Source organism: Pungitius pungitius, chromosome 8 (genome assembly GCF_949316345.1).
Source record: "Pungitius pungitius chromosome 8, fPunPun2.1, whole genome shotgun sequence".
In the NCBI taxonomy this organism is placed as follows: domain Eukaryota; kingdom Metazoa; phylum Chordata; class Actinopteri; order Perciformes; family Gasterosteidae; genus Pungitius; species Pungitius pungitius.
The window spans coordinates 10,150,098-10,173,704 of record NC_084907.1 but is presented as its reverse complement, the minus strand read 5'-3'; the positions used below and the strand labels follow the sequence as shown (position 1 = coordinate 10,173,704).

At 44.4% G+C, this 23,607-nt stretch overlaps 2 protein-coding genes across 5 annotated transcripts in view; one reads left to right on the top strand and one right to left on the bottom strand.

The window, feature by feature from the left end:
* Positions 1-1,649: 1,649 nt before the first annotated feature.
* Positions 1,650-16,880, top strand: lhfpl4a (LHFPL tetraspan subfamily member 4a). 2 transcript variants are annotated; one of them, XM_037491124.2, is made up of 4 exons: positions 1,650-3,179; positions 10,979-11,215; positions 13,050-13,066; positions 15,105-16,880. In XM_037491124.2, exons 1-4 carry the CDS (start codon positions 2,774-2,776, stop codon positions 15,165-15,167), a joined length of 723 nt encoding a protein of 240 aa, XP_037347021.1. In that variant the 5' UTR covers positions 1,650-2,773; the 3' UTR covers positions 15,168-16,880. The 2 variants fall into 2 exon arrangements, with proteins under 2 accessions (XP_037347021.1, XP_037347022.1); XM_037491125.2 differs by lacking the exon at positions 15,105-16,880 and adding an exon at positions 14,451-15,093.
* A 615-nt stretch (positions 16,881-17,495) lies between these two features.
* Positions 17,496-23,607, bottom strand: part of setd5 (SET domain containing 5) — a 29,733-nt gene continuing 23,621 nt past the window's right edge. For all 3 annotated transcript variants that reach the window (XM_037490019.2, XM_037490021.2, XM_037490020.2), the window contains 4 exons: positions 21,266-21,549; positions 20,528-20,649; positions 20,335-20,423; positions 17,496-19,885 (listed from right to left, as the gene is read on the bottom strand). In XM_037490019.2, the coding sequence (XP_037345916.2) occupies positions 19,355-19,885; positions 20,335-20,423; positions 20,528-20,649; positions 21,266-21,549 (1,026 nt within the window). In that variant the 3' untranslated portion in view covers positions 17,496-19,354. The remainder of the gene's footprint in view (positions 19,886-20,334; positions 20,424-20,527; positions 20,650-21,265; positions 21,550-23,607) is intronic.

The following is a 23,607-nucleotide window of genomic DNA, read 5'->3' as shown; positions in this document are numbered from 1 at the left end:
GAGAATTACATTAAATTCTATTCTTGATTTAACCGGGAGCCAGTGCAGAGAAGATAATACTGGAGTAACATGATCCCTTTTCTTGCATACTGCAGCATTCTGTATAACTGAAGAGGCTTAAGAGACTTAAGACCAGCATGATAATAAAGATTTGCAGTATTCTAGTAGTGATTAATGCACTAACTGATTGTCTACATAACTTTGAGAAAGGAAGTGCATAATTTGTATATATTACATAGGTGAAAACAGGCAGTGCTGTTTTACCTGAGCAGGACAAATCCTGGTTGAAGAGGACTCCAAGATTCTTTATGTGCTGCTGGATACCAGAGCAATTCCATCCAGAGAAACTGTCCCTGTGACTTCAAAAGCGCTCTGGGACTATGTGAACAACCTTTTCCATCAATAAAAATACAGGCCATTCAATGCAAGAGGCAGAGTTCTGAATGTGTGTGTGGGGTATCCAGTTATGGTACACCGGCTTGCTATTGGTGCCGGAGTTTTTTTCCAATACAAGTAGCTAAAAACCTTATAGTCTAGATCGGGTATAGGAAAGTATTGAGAGTCCCGCCATGAGTTACGAGCTCATTTACACTGCAAAGTATTGACAACAACACGTGGCACTAACTACTCGATCCAATATCATGCCCAATTGGTTCTATACTGACGAAAGTAGCAAACAAGTGAGCCATCTGTCTTCTGTAAGGTCTCTGGCACACACACATTTACCAATCAAACAGGTGCTTCCACAAAGTGCAATATTAGCTAAGCACGAGGCGTTGGTCACACCTGCAATCGTCAGGTGATTAGAGCAAGCTTATGTTTACCGAGGTGTGGAGCAGACAGGCTGGGCAGAAGAGCAGGAGGCTCTCCTGAACCCCCTGGGGACAAACTGCATCACAGGTTGTTATCGTGGAATCTTTAGTTCCATGTTGTATTTATTAAAGACGACTAAGTTTCACCTTTCAAACCTCCTGTTTCATTTTTTAAATCTTGCCACAACGTGCCCATTGTTGCTATAAAGCAAGGAAAAATTGTACATTTACCTCCACGCCTGGAAACGGTAATTAGCATCTTCTGTAGGCAGGCGGATTTTCTCTGTATTATTACGATCAATAAAGTTCAACAAAGTGATATCATTAAAGGTTTTGCAGTAAAACAATATTATTTCACAGGGGTAACACAGACAACCATTCACACTCACATCCACATACCTACAGGCAGTTTAGAGTGACCAATACTTACTTGGGGAGAACATGAACTGTGGTGGAGTCATCATGTATAAACGTATGTATGTATGTATGTATGTATGTATGGATTTATATATTCATACACACAATATCCTCTAATAAAGGTATTTCATTGTAATACTACAGGATAAAATCTATAAAATAAATGTGTTCTCTGTAAAATTGTTATGGAAAATTCCGGTAAATTTATGGTTTTTGCACTTTATTCGAATTAAGTTATTTTACCTTAATTTTACGGATTTTGTTTGTCAGCTGCTGCTGCCAGTCATTTGACCTTTATTTTACATGATTTGAATGTAATTTAAGAAAACAGTAAAATACTAATTACAGTATTTCTTCCATAAAAAATGAGAAAAACATTTAATCTGTCATTATTAGCATAATACTTGAATGTATAGTTGGACTGTTTATTTACGGATTAACAGCATTATTATTACAGAGTTTTGCACATAATTAAAAAAAAAAGTTATTTTCCATAAAAATAGAATCTTTTTTTACAGTGCAGAGACACAGGGACAACATGCAAACTACACACAGGACGACTGTGCGAACCACCACACCACAATGCTGACACATGTTGGTTTTCTAAATTTGATCCAAAACACACAATGACCACATTACATTTCTATCTGACAGTTCGGACCGAACATCACAGAATTTAGATTTGTGGCCACATGGCCATGTCGCATCCAGTGTTGGTGTTAAATCCAGAGAATCTGCGATGGGCTGAAAACATCAATTACACCATAAGAACAGATTACATTGATTACCGTACTTTCCAAAGTGCACTGCAACCAAAGTATAATCAAGAACTAAACCAGTTGACCAATTACTTCCTTGCCCTCATCACAAAAATGGGAAATTGCTGTGAAATATAAACAACACGCTTAATGTCACCCTCCGCCCTAATTCCAACACATATTTAATATTGTAGGAGGTCTTTCATATTTCTCCAATATTTAAAATGAGTGCGCGCCGACATGAATGTCGTCGTCGTCCCTCGGGTACGCGCACGTAGAGAAGCTGGAGGACATGCGCTCGCCAGAGAGAGAGAGAGAGAGAGAGAGAGGCAATGAGAGAACCACAGCCATGAGGCTCGGTTCGGAGAGTTCTAGCACTGTCTTCACACATGTGTCGATTCGGCGGGGAGCATGTCGGACCTGATCCCGTATCACCTCTCTTCTCTGCTTCGGGTGCGGCGGTCCGGCGGCCTGAGGGCGCAGCGGAGCCGACAGGAGACCACGCAGCTCGGCCGATGTGTGAACGTGAATCACGCTTCGCCTCTGACTTGATTGACGGATGGTCGGTGAGGGGGGGGGTTGCTTTCGGATGTGAGCCAACACCATAAGGGCGCAGGGTCTAGTTAAGCAACAGGAGGGGGCACTGCGCCATTTGAACTTGGATTTGTGGCGGAGATAGACGTGGAGCAAGGTGTGATCGTGGGGGGGATCACCAGGTTGGGGCTGCTGTGCGCCGGGGGTCTAGGGGCCGTAGCCTAAGTGGGAGGGGGGTGGTGGGAGAGAAAAATGCTGCCTTCGCAAGAAGCCTCCAAAATCTACAATGACACCTACATGCGTAACTCCAGCGCCATCGGGGTCCTTTGGGCCATCTTCACCATCTGTTTGGCCATCATCAACGTGGTGGTCTTCAACCAGCCCTACTGGATAGGCGACAGCGCCAGCACCCCGCGCGCAGGCCACTTCGGCTTGTTCCACTACTGCGTGGGCATCGGGAACTCCGAACGGGAGCTCTCGTGCCAGGGGAGCTTCTCCGAGTTCGGTTCCATCCCGTCCAGCGCCTTCAAGACGGCCTCCGTGTTCGTGCTGATGTCCATGGTTCTCGTCCTCGGCTGCATCGGCTGTTTTGCCCTCTTCTTCTTCTGCAACACCGCCGCGGTGTACAAGACGTGCGCCTGGATGCAGCTGCTGTGCGGTAAGGAAGGGGGGGGGGGGGGGGGTCTTTCATTTATGTCTGTGTTCGTGGGGGGGCACTTCTGACCTCTTTTGTGTTGGGGAAATCTGCTCAAAGGTCTGGCTGGAAGTCCTGTGAGGCGTTCAGGAACATCCCGTGAGAGATGGTTGACCCTCGTTCTAAACTGCAACATGTATTTCAGTCATCTTTCGCTGTTCTGCTGTTCCACCCAACATCTTCTCCAAACTACATTCTGACAATGCCTGTTCTTTTCATCCGTTTGGTGGAAATTATGCGTGAGGGTGTTGACAATGAAATGCCTTCACCTGCATTAAATGTAAGATCATAGCTTGGAAGCAATATCTGACCAGCAGATTAGCCTGAATAATGCATAATCTAATAATGCATCTGCAAATGCATTCCTGTAACGGATCACTACTCAGCACATTTATTCAGCTGATATAAAACTGGAACAAACTCTGTATGAAGACTGTTATTGCATCAGGAGGCTCAATGAGCTGTCAGATAGACGCATCTGAGGCAATTGGGAAGGGATTATGGAGTAAAAAACAATCATCTGTATGGGGCAGGATTTCTTATTTAAAAACGTTTTGTTTGTAAAGTCCTAAAATACTACAGGATTCCCTCTGGTGACCAGAACAATCACAATTACCCCAAACAATATACTACAATTGGACACAAAGTGACCCCTAAGAGATACAAAATGACCACAAAAAAGGTAAGAGACGATGAAGAGTGAAATCGTTGCTCCCATATAATCCACACGCATATAGAAACTCAGTGGGGACAGATACCTGCATGTACACATGCAAAGGCCCAACATCAGTTCAGGTGAACCCTGTCGGCGTGGAAGAACCCCCCCTAGTGGATTCCCTACGACACAAACCACTAATCAACTAGAAGCGATGCAGGGGAAACTGGTCCCAAGTGGGTTTTAAAAGGTGTCACGTGTTTGCGTCAGGTGGGAAACGCTTTTCATCATGTGACCTTTTGTTGAGTTCTCCTCTTTCGACCCGGCTGCAGCGCTCTCGCTCACAGTTGTGTAGGGCGGAGGGGATTGGGCATCGGATTGGAAGGGCTGACATTATCTGGCAGGAGGTTTTGATGACTGCATTAGGGCAGGCAGTAGGAGCCTGGGTGGAGGACCTTTAGGAATCATCGACTTCTTCGTGCACTCCCAGTGTGTCCTCAGAGAGAAAACGAGAGGTCACACAAATAGACGGATTAAGAAATGAGGAGATGAAGGAGAGCATATTTTTAGGTCATAGAACATGAATGTATTTAGAGAAGTGGAGGGATGGTGTTGTTAGTGTCTCCTTACTTCAACTACTTTTGAACCTAATGGGACTTTATTATAGCATCATTCCTGCATGGGGGCGTGTCACTTGGTCGTGCACCTCTACATTTTTGTAACTGTCATGATGAATATATTTCACTGATTAACTTTCTGATCATTTTTCAATTATTACTTCTGGATTATACAAACAAGGCCAATTTGTTTTTAGATGTTTTAGAAACCGGAGGTGTTAAACTCTTCATCTTCAGTATTTTGCAGCCAAATCCAGTAGTTTACATGATCTTCATAATGTCTTCACCATGACCTTGTTAGTGTTGATTCAGGTCATGAACAAAGGCATCACAGTAGTCCATGGATACATCAGAGGGATTTATGAATGATTCATATCCCTCCACAGCATTGTGGGGGTTTTGTCGGTTACACCTGCAGCCTGAGGCCGTGTCTCTGAGTTACACTAGTTGTCATTTTGGTCCTTTAAAGGATATTTTGTTTGTTCCCTCTCAGCAAAAAGCCACGACACACACGTGGTTGGAAGTCATGTTGTTTAGGGGGCAGCTGTTGCAGCATCGTGCCTTATATGACCTCCAGTAAACAATCTTATTCTCCCAGAGGGGAAATAAGGATTGCAGCCCCAATTACCCAAGCAGTCCACGTTTTATCCAAAACAAAACAATACAAATACGACAACACAATGAAATATTATGAACCAACAGTTCTGTTGTAAAGTGTAGAAGCAAAGGGCCACGAAGTCCAGAGGATATCTTATGATGATGAGTGGCAGTGAGAATATAGTATATATGTTGTTATCATATTGTGTCAAAATGAACAGAGACACACTCAATACGCAAACGCAAAATACAAGTGCTCTTCTCTTGTCCTTGTGTACATGTAGCGGCGGAAAACACAGTCATAATGGGTGAATGAGAGGCTGCGATGTTCCAGAAAGCCTCCCTTCACGCTCACATCCTTCAAAAGGAAGGACTTTTTTCCTGTCCTGTCCTTTTCCTCTCAAAACCATGTCTTGTTTGGAACCATTTCTAAATGCCACACAAACTCAGCTGTGGACTCAGTGATCTATAAAACAAAGGTCCCATAGGAGTTTAATGGGTAATTGCAAATTAGTGCGGTTTAGACAAGTTCTCCACTGACTGCTCCAATGGTGCCAGAGACACTCAAATCGACAGCTTCATCTCCCCAATAACACCTTCTGTAGGGATTGAGCGAGTGAAGTTCAAGCACTTCCTCCATGGCTCGGTGAAAGCCTATCAGCTCTCCATTTCCATGGAGAAAAGCCACTTGCCTCATGCTCAAATTGGAGATATTTTCATCACATAATTTGCATATGTGCGCTGTGGCTGGATTTGGACAGTCCTTTTAGATCATGAAGGTTTCCGAACTGGGTTAAATGAACCAGAAGTAGTGAAGGTGGCCTCCACAATAAGAGCTGCTTGAATTCTCTAAAGCTTCAATGCTTCCTTACTTACCTCCTTTAGCGTAGGAACCTTTGGACCATACTTGACCAAAGGAAAGAGTTTAATTCATCTTTCCTCAAGTAATAGTGTCTAGGAATAGATGATAGGAGGTATTCTTTTGGACTATTCAAATCATTCCTATATCTAATGTACATCCTTGGAAATATAAAAATGTGCTTCATTTGGTGTGAACACACCACAAGGAAGCGAGTGAATAACCCTATTTCCGCTTCTTGCAAGCACAAGCCAATAGACAGAATGAAAGCAACTGAGGCTGAATTGTAAGTGCATGGGTGGCATAACGACATGTGCACAAAATGTAAGAAATTAAAATCTGCTTTGAGAGCAGCAGAGCTGAACACACACATGTTCCGCATCACTGGTCTCCACAGCTCAGCTGGTTAACATTACATTACATGTCATTTAGCTGACGCTTTAATCCAAAGCGACTTACAATAAGTTAACATAATCAACCCATTGACTGTAAATCAGTCAGACAGCAGAATTAACCAAAAATAGATATGTATACATTTTAAAACAATTGAAACAAAAGTCAATAAAACAATAACAAGCTAAAATGAGAAAAAATAGCATCAAAGTTACAGTGAAATTGATCATTCTTGAATCTGGTTTAACTGAATGTAGAGGGAGCCACTCACAGACCTGCAGCTTTCTGTGTGTGTGTCCCAGAAGAAGTGAATACTGCCTCTACATGTTCGGTTCTGACTGGAACAGGCAGGAGACCCGTCCCAGACGGCCTGAGGGGTCGGGATGGTTCATGACGTAGCGGCGGGTCAGACATGTATTTTGGCCCTAAACCATTCAGGATTAAGTCAACACTGACGTATTAAAGAGACCTGTGAACACACCGTTACAATAGTCCAGTCTACTGACGCCACGTCATACCATTTTTACAATGTTGTTTTTCAGCTTGTTCTGCTTCGGCCAATTGGCCAATGATTGTAGCTTTCTGGTAGAGATCAACAGATCTACCGTTGCGCCCTGATTCCACAAAATCCACTTGTAATGTAATGTAATGCACGCAATCATGGATGAGGCCGTATAAATACTGCAGAAACACAGGAGGCAGTAGTGGAAGTAAATGAGATCTCTCAGGACAACAAAGTCTGTTCCCCATTTGAGACCAGAAGTCAACAAGTCTTCTTCAACACAGGAATCAGGAACATTTATTGAAAAATATGTTAGACATACAAGGAATTTGACATCGGACAGTAAAACAATGAGATAATGGACAAGAAGACATAACAAGTGGAAGAAAAGTGGCATGTTCAATTTACAAATGTACTATTTAACACTGCAGTTTAAATAGAATTAATTATAACAGTATGATGTTCAGTTAGTTTAGTAGATGTGAAAAGTACACCACAAATCTATATCTGTGTCTGTTGATCTCTAATCAGCGATCGCATTTTTCTCAAAGTGCATTTAGTCATTTGTGATTTGAATCTGGTGTTTGGTCCGAGGAAGATGATGATACATCAGTGAGCCGCCATGTGTGTCCTCGGCCTTAAGCATGGTTCACTGAATCCTAATGTTACGTATTCCACACACACACACATTCAATGGCCTATTTTTAGGATGCTTGCTGCTCAGGAGCATTTTGTATTTCTTTTGGCACCGCTGCACAATCCCAAGACAAAATAGGTTATTATTGCCATGGATGGGTAACATCTATTAAACAAACAGAAATATAAATACAGAAATGTGCAGAATGTGTGTACAACGTGGATCACTGATTCATATATTATATGACACATTTCTAGAACATTTTCCTCTTGTTTATATTCATTGGAGGAAAAAATGCTGTGTTGATATTTAGTCATCAATGCTTTAAATAACAAAAATGGAAATATTCGCATCAGTTGGAAAATCTTCACAACAGCGCTGACCTCCTCAGAGGAACGTTGGAAGTAAAGGGTTAAATGCTGTATTCTATACTGCAATCCCGACAGCAAAGATTTAGTAACCCATACCAATACTAATGTATCATCAATAAAACAAAAACATGACATAATACAGTCTTTAATTAAACACAATTACATTTGAACATTTCCCTCAGCCCTAATAATAAAACTACTTTAGGAGAAAGCCACCACAGTTTCACAAGTATGTCAGTGACCTTCAGGAAACCTTTAGGTAGCGTTGCAGTGTGTGGTTTGTCCGCTCCGGGCTCCCATAGAAACATGGCAGTGGAACATTATGGACTCTGCGATGAAGACATAAAAGGCTCATTTTAAGCTCACAAAAATACTGTTCCTAGTTTCAGGTGATAATACACGTATTAAAATAAACATCATTTTGAATACTATTCTGCTAATAGATCCCAAAAATGCTTAAATATTGGACCTTTTAAATATGTAATAAGACAATGAAGCAGTGGGAATAAGGTTTGAATAGTTTGAAATGAAAGATGAGGCACGTTCTGATTGTTCTGATCACGTAGAAGAACAGCTGATGCTGTTGGAGGTTCTCGCGATCATGTGATTCCTCTCATAGAAACACAATGACTGTCCGCTTCAGAGTTTCCTTTTCTGCTCATCAGCAGTCATCTACTCCAGCCCCCCCACACTCTACCATCCCTCCTTTTGATTGGTCCAACCAGTTGCCACGGCAACATCGCTCCGCTTCCCTTCCAGCCTTCAAATGCCTGTACCTCCCTCTCCTCCTTTCCCCCCTGTTGTTCATCTAGACTCCTTACTCACTCCTCCCTCACATGTGCTCTTCCTCCTGCATCTGCTCCTGGTTTCCCCTCTGTCTCCCTCCCTTATTCACACTCTGATGTGATTGTTCCTCTAATGTGTGTGTGTGTGTGTGCACAGCTCAAGAGATAATGGGTCGTATCAACCAATGCATTATGTATCACAGTCGCACTAATTGAGAAGATAAACGTCAGTGTAAATCACACACACACACACATTAAAGTTTATGTCCACGATCTTAATCTGACACTCAAAATTAAATTAAAGCAAATACCTAGCCTTAATTTGAAAGAAGGGTCTTATCGGATTCAATGAGGTAGTGTTTTCTTTCTCATGAAAGGTGCAGCGTGTGGGATTTGGTGGATGGGTGCACTTTGAAGGTTCTCCCCATGTGCCAAGCGGCATAGGAGAACTGTGGCCTCAGTTCAGCCAAATGTCCCTCGGTTTGTGTGTTCTGCTTTAAGGAGCAAAACCCACATTATGTTCAGGCAATGATACACTTACTTCACTCACTTCATTTCAATAACCTTCCACTTCCCCCTAAATGCGTCTCACTGTTCCTGTAAATCAACATCAGCGCAGATCCTAATTGGACTGCAGAGACAATGTTGTTTTTGAAAGGCTAAACATGAAGTGGAATAAAGCAGAACATTGGATTCAAATATGGTACATTTTGAAATGATATATCTAAATCTACACGTAGTGTGTCCAGTGACTCAGCCTGCAGGCCCCACACAACGAGGGCGATGAGGGCATTAATGGTTCCACCGCTACAAGGGAAACATTCACGAGAACCACGTAGAGGAAAAGAAGATGTTTATTTGGATTTCAATGTTGTTCAAGATGATTCAAACTAGTCTATGTTATTGATTTTTTAGATATGTATTGGAATCAACAAAATAAACATATACTAACATACACATCTCATAGTATAGAACAGCAGCGTATACCTACAAACAACCCCCCCCCCCCCCCCCCCCATGGTAGCGCCCAACTCTCAGGCACTAAGAAATGTGTTGTGATACAATAAACCTACATTCTTAGATTTGAATATAAATCACAATTTTCTTTAACAACATAACACCTTAATCCTTAAGTCCTTCAATGTAAGATCAAAATAGTCAATGGCAGTATTTTCTGGGAAGGTAAGTGATAAATAAGTCAAATTTGAGGTTACAGGGCATTTGGCATAACTCAAGTATGCCAGCAATGTTCTTAGTGTTTTTTTTGTGTTCCTGTTTTTGTTGCCAGTCAGCTTGAGCCTGTGCTGCTTTTTCCACACGATTTTCCTCAATGCAGTAAAATGTCATGAACCAATCCACACACATTAAATGTCAATACGACGACTATTGATGAACCCACTGGCCAGATGAGTAGGTGGTGCAGGTGGTGCATTCGTTCACGTACACACTGAATTTGCACACATGCTGTTCTGTTTGTCAAGGACGGGCTCTGAAATGTTCTTCTGAAAAGGTGTTGTCTCCTTATGACTGAATCCTTTTTATATTTACTGTATTCCAAAGTCTATCATGTCCTCAGCCCTGCAGACTCCTCTCAGAGACGCACTCTGAGCCTCCACATCGGCTGCCTCTCCTTCGGTCTGCTGCTCCCAGCGGTAGCAGTGGTGTAGTACAAATGGGATCTGTTAGTGCCAGCGTGGACAGCTGGACTCCATACACATCAGTGGACTGCTTCGGCCTTCTGCGAGCATGCACACACACACGCACACACGCACGCATACATGCACACACACACACACACACGCACACACAAAAACACGGTCTTTCCAGAGAAAATGGGAAAATGAAATGTCAAGCAAAGGCCACCTGATGTAATGTGGAACTGTATTATTGACACACATTTGGAATGCAGTTTGTGCAGAGGAAAAAAGCATCAGAAGGAAGTCTTTTTTTCCCCCCTAAAAACAGTTTGTAGAATAATTTTCTGTGTTCTCTCCTCTGCTTCCCTTCGTTTCGCTCACTTGCATCTTGCTAACTTCCCGTCACCCTGTACCCGTTTGCTGTTACACCTCAACCACATACATTTTCCTCACTGGCTCCTACACCACCACCCTCCTCCTCCCGTACTGATTTTCTCTCCCTGCTGCCTTTGGATGGAACATAACCCCATCACCTGGACCCCTCATTACACACACTGCCTGACTCAACCCAAATACCATTACACTGCTCTGTGACCACTGCACCAATCATGTCACTGTCCTCCAAAACTCATCATTCTTTTGACCTACCGCTTCCGTCCACTCTGTCCTTTGTCTCCTCGCTCCTCCATCCTTCCTCCTTTGTGCTCCAGCCGTGTGTCTGGTGATTGGCTGCATGGTCTTTCCAAACGGCTGGGACTCAGAGGTGATCCGGGACATGTGCGGGGATGACACCGGGAGGTACGCCCTGGGCAGCTGCTCGGTGCGCTGGGCCTACATCCTGGCCATAATCGGCGTCTTGGACGCGCTGATCCTCTCCTTCCTGGCCTTCGTACTCGGCAACCGGCAAAGCGACTTCCTGCAGGAGGAGCTGGAGGCTCATAACAAGGGTGAGTAAAGTGGTCAAATCTTTTAAGAGACTGTGGAAACCGTGTAGAAATAAGTATTGAACACGTTTTTCTCAGCAAAATATATTTCCAAAGGAGCAATTGACATACATTTTTTACCAGATGTTGGTAAAAACCCAAGTAATACATACAATACATACAATTTGCACTGAAGGGTCTGGACTGCTTTATAATTACTGAGTTTTCAGCTGTCTTGGCTTTCCAGACCTTTTTGCACCTCCCTTTCTTCATGTGTTCAATACTTTTTCCCTGTGTCATTTCACATGATCACACATAACTTTATTTCTTTGTTTTGCTTCCTTTGTATGTATTTATGTATGTATTACTTGGGTTGTTAACAACATCTGGTGAGAATTTCATGTCAATAGCTCCTTTGGAAATAGATTTACTGAGAAAAATGGTGACGTGTTCAATACTTATTTCACCCGCTGTATGATGTTACCAAGAGGGAGCAAGTAGAGGATGAACATGGGAGGACCAAGCACCGAACCCTGGGGGACACCCTGAGACAGGGAAGCAGTTGTTGACACTGACGAACCGCTGTCTGTTTGATTTAATCCGTGAGAGAGCAGATCTGGGGATGTTGAGGGAGGATTCCAGGCAGGAGAGAAGGATGTTGATAGCATCGAAAGCTGCAGTGAGGTCCAGAGGAGAGAAGATAGACAGAATGGATGAATGGATGAATGTATTCTAATACAAAAAAACTACCAGCCAAAACACTTGGTTGTAGTCTCTGCATCGCATAATGGCTTTGGGCTGTTTTTTATTTTGCTGTAAGGAAATAACGAATTCAAGGAACAAAGAGAAATCGATTACAGTAATATTTTGGAAATCCGTGCAATCGTACTACTCTGAGGCAAATTTTAGGCAAGTTCTTATTAAATGTGAGAATGCATTGTTGGAACACTTTATGTATTTTCTGCTGTACAACACTGCCTCCTTATAGCTTCAAATAATCAACTTAACATTTAGATTGTAATTCTTTTGTTAAGGGCGAGGTGTCAGCTGAGGCAGGACTCAAACGCAGACTCTCAACAAAAAAATACTTTATTAGGCCACTTCAAAATCCAAAAAAAGCCAAGGGGGGAAAAACGCAGACGGGGGACCAGGAACCTAAGACAGGACAAGGCAGGAAGTGAAGTTAACCCAGGGACACGAGAGACATAAAACTACAAAATAAAACAGGACAAGAACCCAAACCGTGACATCTTTGGTCCATCAGCGCTAATACGTTTTTTTGATGTGATTCACTCAGACACAACCTGAGATTTCTTAAGACTTAAGATTATTTGAAGCAGGATTTTTCAAAAAGGATAATTAGTATCATTTTAGCACCCAATGTACTTCTCCTTTTACAGAAAGAAAATCCTTTTATGCAATTTACTGGTTGGTTTGAAGTCTGTCGTTGCTTTTATGTCAAGTTTAAATCCAATGTATTCTGCAGCTGTGTGGATGATATTTATAGCTTAAAGGAGATGTTAGTCATCATTGTGATGAGAGACAAACGGACAAGGTGAGGATTGTGTCGAACTCACCCAGGTCCTCTTCATGTATGGAGTTAGTTGTAGTTATGGTTACTTATTAGATAATGCTGTGGTTTCTTCTCCCTGCTCTTTAATGCGTTTGCCTGTCTCACCTTGTTCTCATTCCATTCTGTGTAAATTATCTGTCAACGAGTGGATCTTTTTTAGCTTTTCTCCACCCTTGGGCATCTGGGTTTGTAAATGGAAGTCTGTGGTGGAGAAAAACCGTGAGACAAAATACAATTCAGCTAAAGGTAAAATATTAATCTCACTCTTTTTGTATTTGTTTACAGATGTTGCTGTCTCAAGGGTAAGTTCACATTGCTGCTGGTGATGGTGCGCTTTGTGTGGAGTGATGAATGGAACAACGTGTACCTGAACAATCATCTCTTACCATCCATGCATGAAGATTGTTAACGGCTCTCAGTTGGCAGAGTTTTGCTAACCTTTGACCTCACATCACAGTGAGCGCAGCCTCCCCTTAGCTAAAGGGACCTGGTGTCAGGTCAGATATGTGAAGCAACTCCTCGTGAGACGGAGGATTTTTGCCCACTATTAGAGGGAGAAGGGATGAACCCCAGGCTGAAGCAGACCTGGCTTGAACAGGTGAGAGGTAAAATAGGTAATGTGGCAATGACGAGGCGCTTAACCATTTAAAAGCCAAGTGGACGGATTTGTAAAACTCAAACTCAAACTAAAGTCGAAATACGCAGAGAAAAAATCTGCCCGTCCACATCTCTCCGAGCGTTACCAACTTCTGTCCACCATGCCGGGCTTTTACAGGGAGACGCACCTACAGATGATCATAAGAGGCGCACAACTTAAACAAATAAAACCCCATGTACAAAAATAAACACCTCAATATGATCCACAACTCACACAAATATATAATTAAAACATGCAAATGAAATGACTAATGTCGATGGAATAAAAACCATGCAGATACAAATATCTAAAATCCCTGTATGATTAAGACAATGGTGCGTGGATGCTCTCCATCTTCTCTGTGTGGGTGTCAGCATCACAGGAAGAGAGGACATACTTCCTAAAACATTGTGAGAGGAACACAGATGTGACAGTACAAAGAAAACCATCTCTGCTCAGCATATTACAAAACGAAGTCATCTAATGTGTCTGTTTACTCTCACGCTTCTGCATAGAGAGTGTTGGAAAATGTACGTTTTCAAAGAAAATAAGACATATGAAGTTCTTTTCATATACAATGTTGTGTTTAGTTTTATCTCCCAAAATGCACTCTTAAATGATTTCCTGGGTTCAGGCCACAGAATAAGGCTTGATATTAAAAGAATCCATATCGTTCAAGTGTAAGCTACATTTCAGACCTCCCTATTGGACGAGTAACTGAAGCCATTATCTTTGCTCTCTTCAAAAAGACGGGACTCCATTTCACAATCTGTCTTGGACCTCACAGAACACGGGGCCAAGCAGTGGAATGACTGTGTTATTGTGTCACTTTGTGGTATTAGTCTGTCTGCTTGTAATGCACTCACCAAAGAGACTGCTGTGTGTGTAGCAGTGTCATCATGCAGGAGAATGCATCAGCTCACCAGGGGAAGTCCTTTTCAGAAGGGTCCTTCCATGTTGACTCTGTCAAAATGTTACTGTTTGCATTCAAAAAGACGAGGGACAGCACTGGGAAGCTACTACAGCAACGTGAATCCTCCCATTCACAGCAAACACCACTATGTCCAGCGATGTGAGAAATGGCCGCATGGCACGAAGGCCTCATGAAGCACAGGCTCACACGTAGAAAGGGATCAGCACGCTAAAACTACACCAGCCTGAACGCAGAAGACGTCTTTCACCTGCCTGGATCATCAAGGGAAGCTTAGTCCTGCATGATGGAACGCTTATTAAATAAACAAAATACAGAGAATATACAGAAAGAGGAGGGGCTGCTCCCAATCTAGCTTTTTCAAAACGCACTGCCACTGAAATGATCCGACCAATCAGATCACAAGAAAAGAAGGGAAGAATGTTTGAGTCTGATAAGTGAAACGCTGTCATTGGCAGCTGAGTAAAACATTGCATAATAACCTTTATAAAAGCACGTATGAATACCATTTGTCATTAATGGAAAAAAACAGAAAACGCGGAAGCTCAAAGGGCCCCGGCGGCCAGTACATTTTCTGAACAGAAATGTGTGCTTTCACTTCTTACTCCTCAAACTCCAATGTAGTTGTGACCCTTTGAAGTCAGCAGTGTGTATTGAATGAGCATCCACCTGTGTATACAGCACACAGTGCATGGAGACCCCCCCATGCCCCCCCCCTGTACCCCGTCCTCAGTCCTTGGTTGGTTGATGTCTCTCTCTTCTCGTCCTTCAGATCGAGATCCGGGACAGCAGGGAGCCGGGCTTTGGAGTCCAGCGGTTCCAGCGGTTCCAGTGAGAACCAGCTCCCTCCATCCGTTCCTCCGCCCGCCTTCTCGTCTCTACAAAGCTTTTCAGACTGAACCCTCAAGGCCAAACTTGGGGGTTGGAGGAGGGAGGATTGGGGGGGGGGGGGCACCCGACCGAGCCAAACCCTCTTTAAGAGGGATGAGATCAATGAACACACAGCGTTCCTGTCTCATAAGACAGACTTTAGTTATTAATAATGTTGCTGTGCAGAGGGTGCATTCTTTGCAAATACCCACATTAGTATTTTCATGACTATTTCCTCCTCTAAACGTTAACATTATATGGTGTGTGTCTGTGTGTGTCTGTGTGTGAAAGCACGCAGGTGCTACTTCTGACAAAACCAAAAGAGAAAAGAAGAGAAAAAAAGATGGTTTTGTGTCATTTCGAAGTCTTTTTCAGGACACTTTTCCACTGCTGTTTGTATAAGTCTGACCCCAGCAACTGCAAAAAGACCACGTGTGTGTAAGAGAGATGCTTTTAGAATTTAAAAAAGAGGGTAAAAGAATACATGTTAAAGCATTTCCTCTGTACATGATGCATCCCTGTGTGTGTGTGTGTGTGTGTGTGTACTGTGAGCCACCGTCCTCCTCTTCTTCATCTGCAGTATAGTGCCCTGAGTTGTTCAATCCCTCCCCACGCGCGCTGGTTCTGGCGTGGTTCTGGCGTGGTTCTGGGAAGGCGCGCTGACGCAGCGAGGCCACTTTTTGTAGATGAGTTGCGATCAACACTCATTGTTTCTACACACTGTTCACACACACAAAGCTTAACAAAGCAACACTGACCTTACAGGAAATGTTCCAACAGACCACCAGCTTTACAGCGTTCTCAAGACACATTTTAGCTTCCTGTCTTGCAATTTGGAAAAATGTGCTAACTCACATTAGCTTTAGCATCGCTGGCCAGTGGAAAGCGATTCTTCCCAGTAACCCACCCGCCCTGACAGGTCTAATCTTCATCATTGTCTGAAGCTGTTCAGGTACGTGGACCCTTCACAAAACCTTTGAACCGAGGAAAATAGGGTCCTGAAGTTACAAATGTGCCTGCAGATAAAGCTGCTATTGCTGAGAATAGTTCCTCAGGTGTGAACTACAAACCGGATCGGTCTCATGACATTTTGTCAGTCAAATCTTTTAAATTGACATCTAGTGGTGATTATTCATCAATATGGAGTCGAGTTAAACCTCCCGTGCCTGACACACTGATAGTTACGGCTGATGTGTTCTGTATCATCTCTTCTTGAATCTGCCTCTTCAGATGCTCGACATTCTTCACCAGCGAATAACTTTGAAACGGGCTCCTGTCAAGTTTCAGGTGAGATGTTAGTTTCTCCAAATAGATGGTTTCATCTGAGGTTAAAACGTGTCAAATAATCCAAATACTGGACAATAAATAAACATTACACACAGCTTGTGAGTACAGTTATTAATACCCGGCTCCTACGGTTCTTACTCCATCTCTATTATCGTCGCCTTTTCTTTCCTTTCTGGCCACAAATGTACTTTCATTTGCTCGTTCCGTTGTGCACTATGAATATTTGACCTTTAAATGCAAATGAGTGCTTTTCAGTGTGCTTCTTTGTCACATGGTTTTATTCACACTGTGCTGTTGTGATGTTATTTTTGTGTGGTTATGGGATTGTGTAATAAGCCACCTTATCATTATTGGTGTTTTATAAAGAAAATAAATGAATATTGATCACTTACTATCAATCCACCATTTCTATTTTATAAACACAAACATAGAAGCACAGAATGTGTAACCTGAAGGATATTTTTCATTGTGTCATTTTGTTGTTATATTCGAAGTTACACAACGTGAAGGTTTGAGAGTTTCATCAGCTGAGGAAGTTTAAATGACCCAAAGGACCAAGACTTCTCGTGTCTTTTTTTTTTTTGTCCTTTAGCAGCACTGACAGAAGGAAACTGCCTTTTGTTACATGGAGGGAGAACATTTAATCAACGTAATAATTACTGCACTCACTGGATGAGTGTTTGATAAATTGAGTATTTAAACATCGACGAATCTATACTTATTGAAAGGGTAAAGTTATGATCTCCATTGCAGTATTAATGAGTTATGTTAAGTGAGGGAGGTCGATGAAAATACTGCGCGCACACACACACACACACACACACACACACACACACACACACACACACACACACACACACACACACACACACACACACACACACACACACACACACACACACACACACACACACACACACACACACACACACACACACACACACACACACACACACACACACACACACACACACACACGAGAAATCACAATGGCAGTTTATCAAAATACTTTACCATCATGATTATTTTATTATCAAATGCATTACATCTCTTGTTTCTTGAAACCATTTGGAGGGAACAAATTTAAATAGTGACTAATATGATCTGTGTAAAAAATAAAACCGACAGCAATCTTTACAAAACAAAAAGAGAATGCAGCGTCAGCTTTTCGGAGCCGAAGATGAACTTCCACCGTGTGGCAGACGCGAGGCGCTGAAAACAAACGTCATGCGCTAAAATAGTGTCCTATGCTTCCTCCATACAGGTCTATGTCACATTCCTTTCTATACAGGTACACATACACATCATACATATTGCCCTGGTGTGTCTTTTAGGCCATGTTTATTTCATTTTAAGGTGCTGGTTCATTTTGGGGCTATTTTTTTTTTTAAATCAACCTGTCAAACATTCATGTAACATGAGAACCCCTAAAGTGGGATGGGGGGGGTAGATGGGGGGGGGGGGGGGTGGTATGGTGGGTGGAGTCCAGTCTTGTTTTCTACATCTGGTCCAAAATAAAAGTGTCATGAGGGAGGGGAGGCTGTCAGCTCGAGGTCCCACAGAAAGCTATTTATCTAACTATGTATCTCTGTGTGTCACACACACACACACACGTTTTGCCTGGTGTCTTATGGAATGCAACCTATAAGGATGCAATATATAAGGGGGGGCACCACCCTTACCCCCCCCCTCAAGAAAAACGAAGTTATTTTGTTTTTCACGTGTACATTGTCCCCTCCTGGCCCCACCCGCACGCACGATTTAAAGTGTGATCATCATATTTGTCACTTGAATAAAAGATGGATATGAATCTGAAGGAGAATAAAATGGATTTCAGCTGTAATGACAAGATGAAGGCAGCCATATGTGGGGAACTTAACTGGATTTAAAATTTATTGAAAAAACAAACAAAAACAAGAATGCAGCACCATGAATCATAAGACCAGTATGTCTCAAGTACAATGTGAGAGGTCTACAGCCGAGGAGTCCTCTGAGTCGGACAGTCCGCTGGGATGAGAGAACACGAGAGAACCCAAACACACGAGAGAGAGAGAGAGAGAGAGAGAGAGAGCGAGAGCGAGAGCGAGAGCGAGAGAGAGAGAGAGAGAGAGAGAGAGGCTGTTTTTATGTTTGTTGAGGGAGCACGGAGCTGGCAGTCCTATGGAATGATGGTCTCCAGGGAGCCTGTTTTCCCCCCCCCCCCCCCCCGCGCCTCTCTAATGCATCTTTAGAACGGATGATTAACATGTGGCTCGATTACCTACCCCCCCATTTCCAAATCAAATACTTATTTACTGCAACACAGACTCGGCCACTCGCCAAATCAGAAAAAAACGGACAAAAAAAAAAAGATGAAATAAAAATAAAACTCTTGCTTTCAGTTACATTTGCATCTATCCAACCTGGGTACCATGGCGACAGCTACGGCTTTTTTAAGAACTTTGTACAGACATTAGTGTGGAGGTTTTTACTTTCCGACATTAAAGAGCCTGTTTGCACAGTCCGGCACATGAGGGAACACTGGGGACAATTTCAAGGTACACATGATCTCTGCTTTCTGTGTTTTTCAAATCACTGATTCTGTAATGATGTCCAAAGTCACTGATTAGCTTTGTGCAGTATGTGGTACTTTGCTTTCTTTTTTTCTGAAAATAAAGAAAGCGAAAACGGAAAATAAGAAAAGGAGAAATCCGTAAAGAAGTCCTTGCTCCTCTTCGGTCTGTACATTTCCCCCCCCCCCCCCCCTCCCCAAACTCCCTGGGCCCCGTTCCACCGCAGCCTGAGGGGGTCGAGGAGGTACGCAGCTTCATACACACACACACACACATACATAACCCCCCCACACACGCACACACCAACAAGGTCCTAAAAGCTTCCTGACTGTGTCCTTACTCCGGGTCCCTGGAGGGGGGGGTGCTGGAACTGGCCGAGGCTCGGCCCTCTCTGGGGGTAGTGTGTGGGGCCGCTGGCCGGCAGCAGCCTGGAGCCGGCCTGCAGTGCCGCCTGGCCCGGGCTGCCCGACTTCAAGCTGCCCACACTTCCCCTGGAGGCGTGGGCGCCCGAGTCTGTCTTAGTCTGCCCATGGGGCCGGGGGCCCGGGCTGGGAGCCCCCACCAGGCCGCTGTTCAAAAGGCTGACTTTTAGGTGGCCGCCGCCTTGGCCCCCGTCCACACTGCTGCCGCCACCGCTCTGCTGGTGTAGAGAGCTGGCCGGCGGCCGGGAGTCCGAGGAGGAGGCGGGGGTGCGACCGGTGTAAGAGGGTGCAGGGTGGTCCTGGGACACGTGGCGGGGGTAGAAGCTGTGGGCCGATGAGGGACTGTAGGAACCCCGGAATGGAGAGTTGGAGGTCTGCTGGAGGAACGACGGGCTGTCGGTCTGCTGATGGCTCTCTGATGACTGAACACACACACAGACACACACTGTTAAACCGCCAAGGACCGACCTGCAAGCTCCATTTATGTAGTAAATATTATAGGTCCAAAAATAGCAAAAATAGTTCTAAACCAAAAACCACTCTGTGGTTGAAAATGGGAAACTACAAATTGAGACCATGAACTCAATTAAATCAAGACAGAAGTAGAGTCATCTAGTCAAAGACTTTGATAAAGACCAGAGGAGTTTCCCCCTGGTGGACATTACAGAGAACGTAACTTATGAAGAATTGACTTAATATCTCGGTATTTGGGTGAGAAATGCTGCAAAAAAAATGCAACACATTAAAACCAATTGAAATAAAAAAAGCTGGTTTCATTAACAGCATTTCAACACTGAAATGGACACTTGTTTCCCACCGTCAGTGAACCCTTAATGACCGTCAGGAGACAGGAGTGGTGTGTGCGGGCTACCTGGTGCGAGTACACAGAGGGACTGTATCCATGTGGACTCTTCATGGGGGAAGCCGTGGACGCTGCTTGCACCTCATACCGATCTGCATCTGAGAACACAAAACAGCTTAAAGCACAACACCAGCACGTCCATCTACAGAGATTCTGATGAATATTCCATTTCTTCTTTGTTCAGCTTGGAGCCGCGTCTTACCCGATTCCTTCTCCGTAGAGCCGTCGCTCCTCTTGTAAACCCGCTCCATCTTGATGCTTCTTAGCACTCGCTCCAGAGCCCCCTGACCTTCCCTTAGACGCTCCACAGTGGTGGGGACCATCCTTGGAAGAACACACAAACCCAAAAGGTCACCTGCCAACTCGGATCACAACCAAAGCCCGACTTAACCCACTGAACCCCGAACATCATCGCAGCCCAAATCTGTAAAAAGTGCATTACACGGAGCTTGAGCAAGTCACACGGTATGATTTAAAGCAGTGTTTCTCAACTGGTGGGACCCGTTTGTAGTGGGTCGCAGGCCTTTGCATGGGAAAATTTAAAAAAATGTCATTAAAAAAAAATTCATCCTGTGCTTTTATTTTGAAGGGACTTTTTCTAATGCAGCGGAGTGTCTGTTTTCTTTCCGGCTCGTCCGTCCATGTTTTCAGTCAGCGCGGCGATTAGAACGCGAAAGCACCCCCCCCACCCCCGTCAACACCGCTAGCACCCCCCTGTTGACCGATCGATTTGGGTCGCGGTTTGTCATTAAGGGGTGATGGGTGGGTCCCGGAGCCAGATCAGTTGAGAACCACTGATTTAAAGATCACTTTATTGCCATTTCCTCCAAACAGAAACGACTGAATTAACACGTGCACTCCTCCACAACCACGAAGCTTCCATTGAGTGCACCGAGGGGGCGACACGCTGGCTGGAGACGTCCCAGAGCTGCTCTCTCACCACTGGTTGTTGGTGTCCTGGTGCCTGGGCAGCGCCGACGGGCCCTGGTGGTCTGGAGGACTGACCTCCTCGATCTGAGGGATGGAGGAGGCGTGGGCCGCCGAGGTAAAGGAGCGGTGTGGGGAGGCTGTGGGCTGCGTCTGATGGCCGCGGGGGTGGTGGGGGTCCTGGCTGTGGTGGGAGCCGGTCCGGGTGGTGGTGCCACCTAGCGACGAGCTGCCGCCCGATGGCTCCGAGTCGCGGCCGCCGCCCTGCTTCCTCTTGCGGTACTCCAGTAAAGACACCTGAGGCAGCGGAGGGGGGGGGGGTGCTATTAAACACCTGGTGCTGAAGGACTCACACACACACACACGCCATTCATGCTGATGCCTGGGGCCGCTGGGCGACTCACAGCATTCACCAAAACGGCACTGAGTGATGGGCAGACGGCATGCACCACGCCAGAGGACTCACCTGGAACCACTATTCAACACGACAGACAGAACGAACAAAAAGAAACACACAAATACACACAGCGTAATCACCATGGAGACCACCGTTGACATGAAAATGATGCTGTGTTCATCTCGCAGTTGTTCCATCCCACCGCACATTTCGGGGAGCGCGCTGTGCGTTCTGGATGCACCGTTAGTAACATCTGACGACAGCAGGCAACTTGGAACGCACCACGCCATGATGCAACCACGTTGACACACACACACACACACACACACACACACACACACGAGAGGGCACTCATCCCAGCATAATGTCTTCATGAAAGAGAGACTTGTGGGAAGAGAGAGGAGGCGGGGGGGATGAAAGAGGCGGGGCGGGGGGCGAGATGATGACCAAGGATGGACCTCACAGAGGAGACTGCAGCTGGAGTCTGAAACTAAAGACGCTTCATATTGAAGACATCAAAGCTACGAAGGAACTCATTATGTGGTAAACCAAAAGTTGTCGTCAAACCAGAATATTGGATATTTTAGGCCGACAGCCGGGCCTACTCAATCCGCTTGACGAGGAAGTCACATGGAATGCATCATTTGTTGAATTTTGTGCCTTCTTAATGCGTGTGGGCAGGGTCGCTTGGGCCGAGTGTAAATCAAACCAGTGGAAGTCTGGACCCTGGTTGGATGAGTGTAATCTTTGTATGCAGAAAAAGTGAACGGATGGCTTCCACTTGTGAGGTTCCTCCTGTGAAGCATGGAGGAGGTATGATGGCGTGGGGGCGGGGCTTTGCTGGTGACACGGATGGTGATTTATTCAAAATTCAAGGCATCCTGAAGCGACATGCCATCTGGTTTGTGCTTAGTAGGACCAGCATTTGTATTTCTAACAGGACAAAGACCCCAAACACACGTGCGGGCTCTAAGGAGAGGGACGAGGAGCTGCGTCACATGACCTGGCCACGACCTCCCCACCTAAACCCCACTGTTGAGGAACCCTCCAGGTGACCTCCTCATGGAGCTGGTGGAAACAATGCCAGTAGTGTGCAAATCTCCATATATAAAACACCCATTAGGCTTGAGCATTTTTTTGTTTACCACATAGTTCCTTAAGAGTTTTGAGCTTTTCAATATCAATCTACAATGTAGTGTGTGTCACACACACACACACACACACACACACACACACACACACACACACACACACACACACACACACACACACACACACACTATTTGACATATCATTACACCACTAGGTGTGTGTGGAAGTGATTCTTCACATTGTTGTGTTGCCTCAGGGAAAATTACAAGAATGAATGTCTAACAATCTTCTTCTTTATATCTAGATTGGCGGACATCACACTCTCCTCTAGCTTGTTTGATCTGATCTAATAATGGGTGTAGCTCTGTTCAGAATGCACATGCTCAGTCAGGATTGGGTACCAGATGTGTGGCATAGACGGACTCGCATACTTTCAGAAAGCTGTACCAGCATCTTATTTAACCCCCCAGCACTACAAATCAAAGACGTCGCTTTGATTGTCCTGCTAGACTGGCCAGTGTTTGTATTCGGCACCTTGTACCGTGGTGAGCCTGTTGCATACCAACACGGTTTAAGAGGGAACCACGTGATGGTGATGGTGGTGAACTCACTGCAGGTGTGCTCACCTTTGGCTTTACCCAAATAAAGAGGTTTAGATAACGTGGTTTAACTCTTGGCTCATCGGATCATGTGACTGCTACGGGGTCCAGCAGGGTTATTGTCGCCAGCTAAAACTACACAAGAATTAAACTAAACAGAGACGACAACAATTATACCCTTTTAGAAACACTTAAACTCTGTTTAAACAGTTTACACTGTAAACTCACATGCAGACTAGACTTCTAGAACCCAACAACAGGAACAAG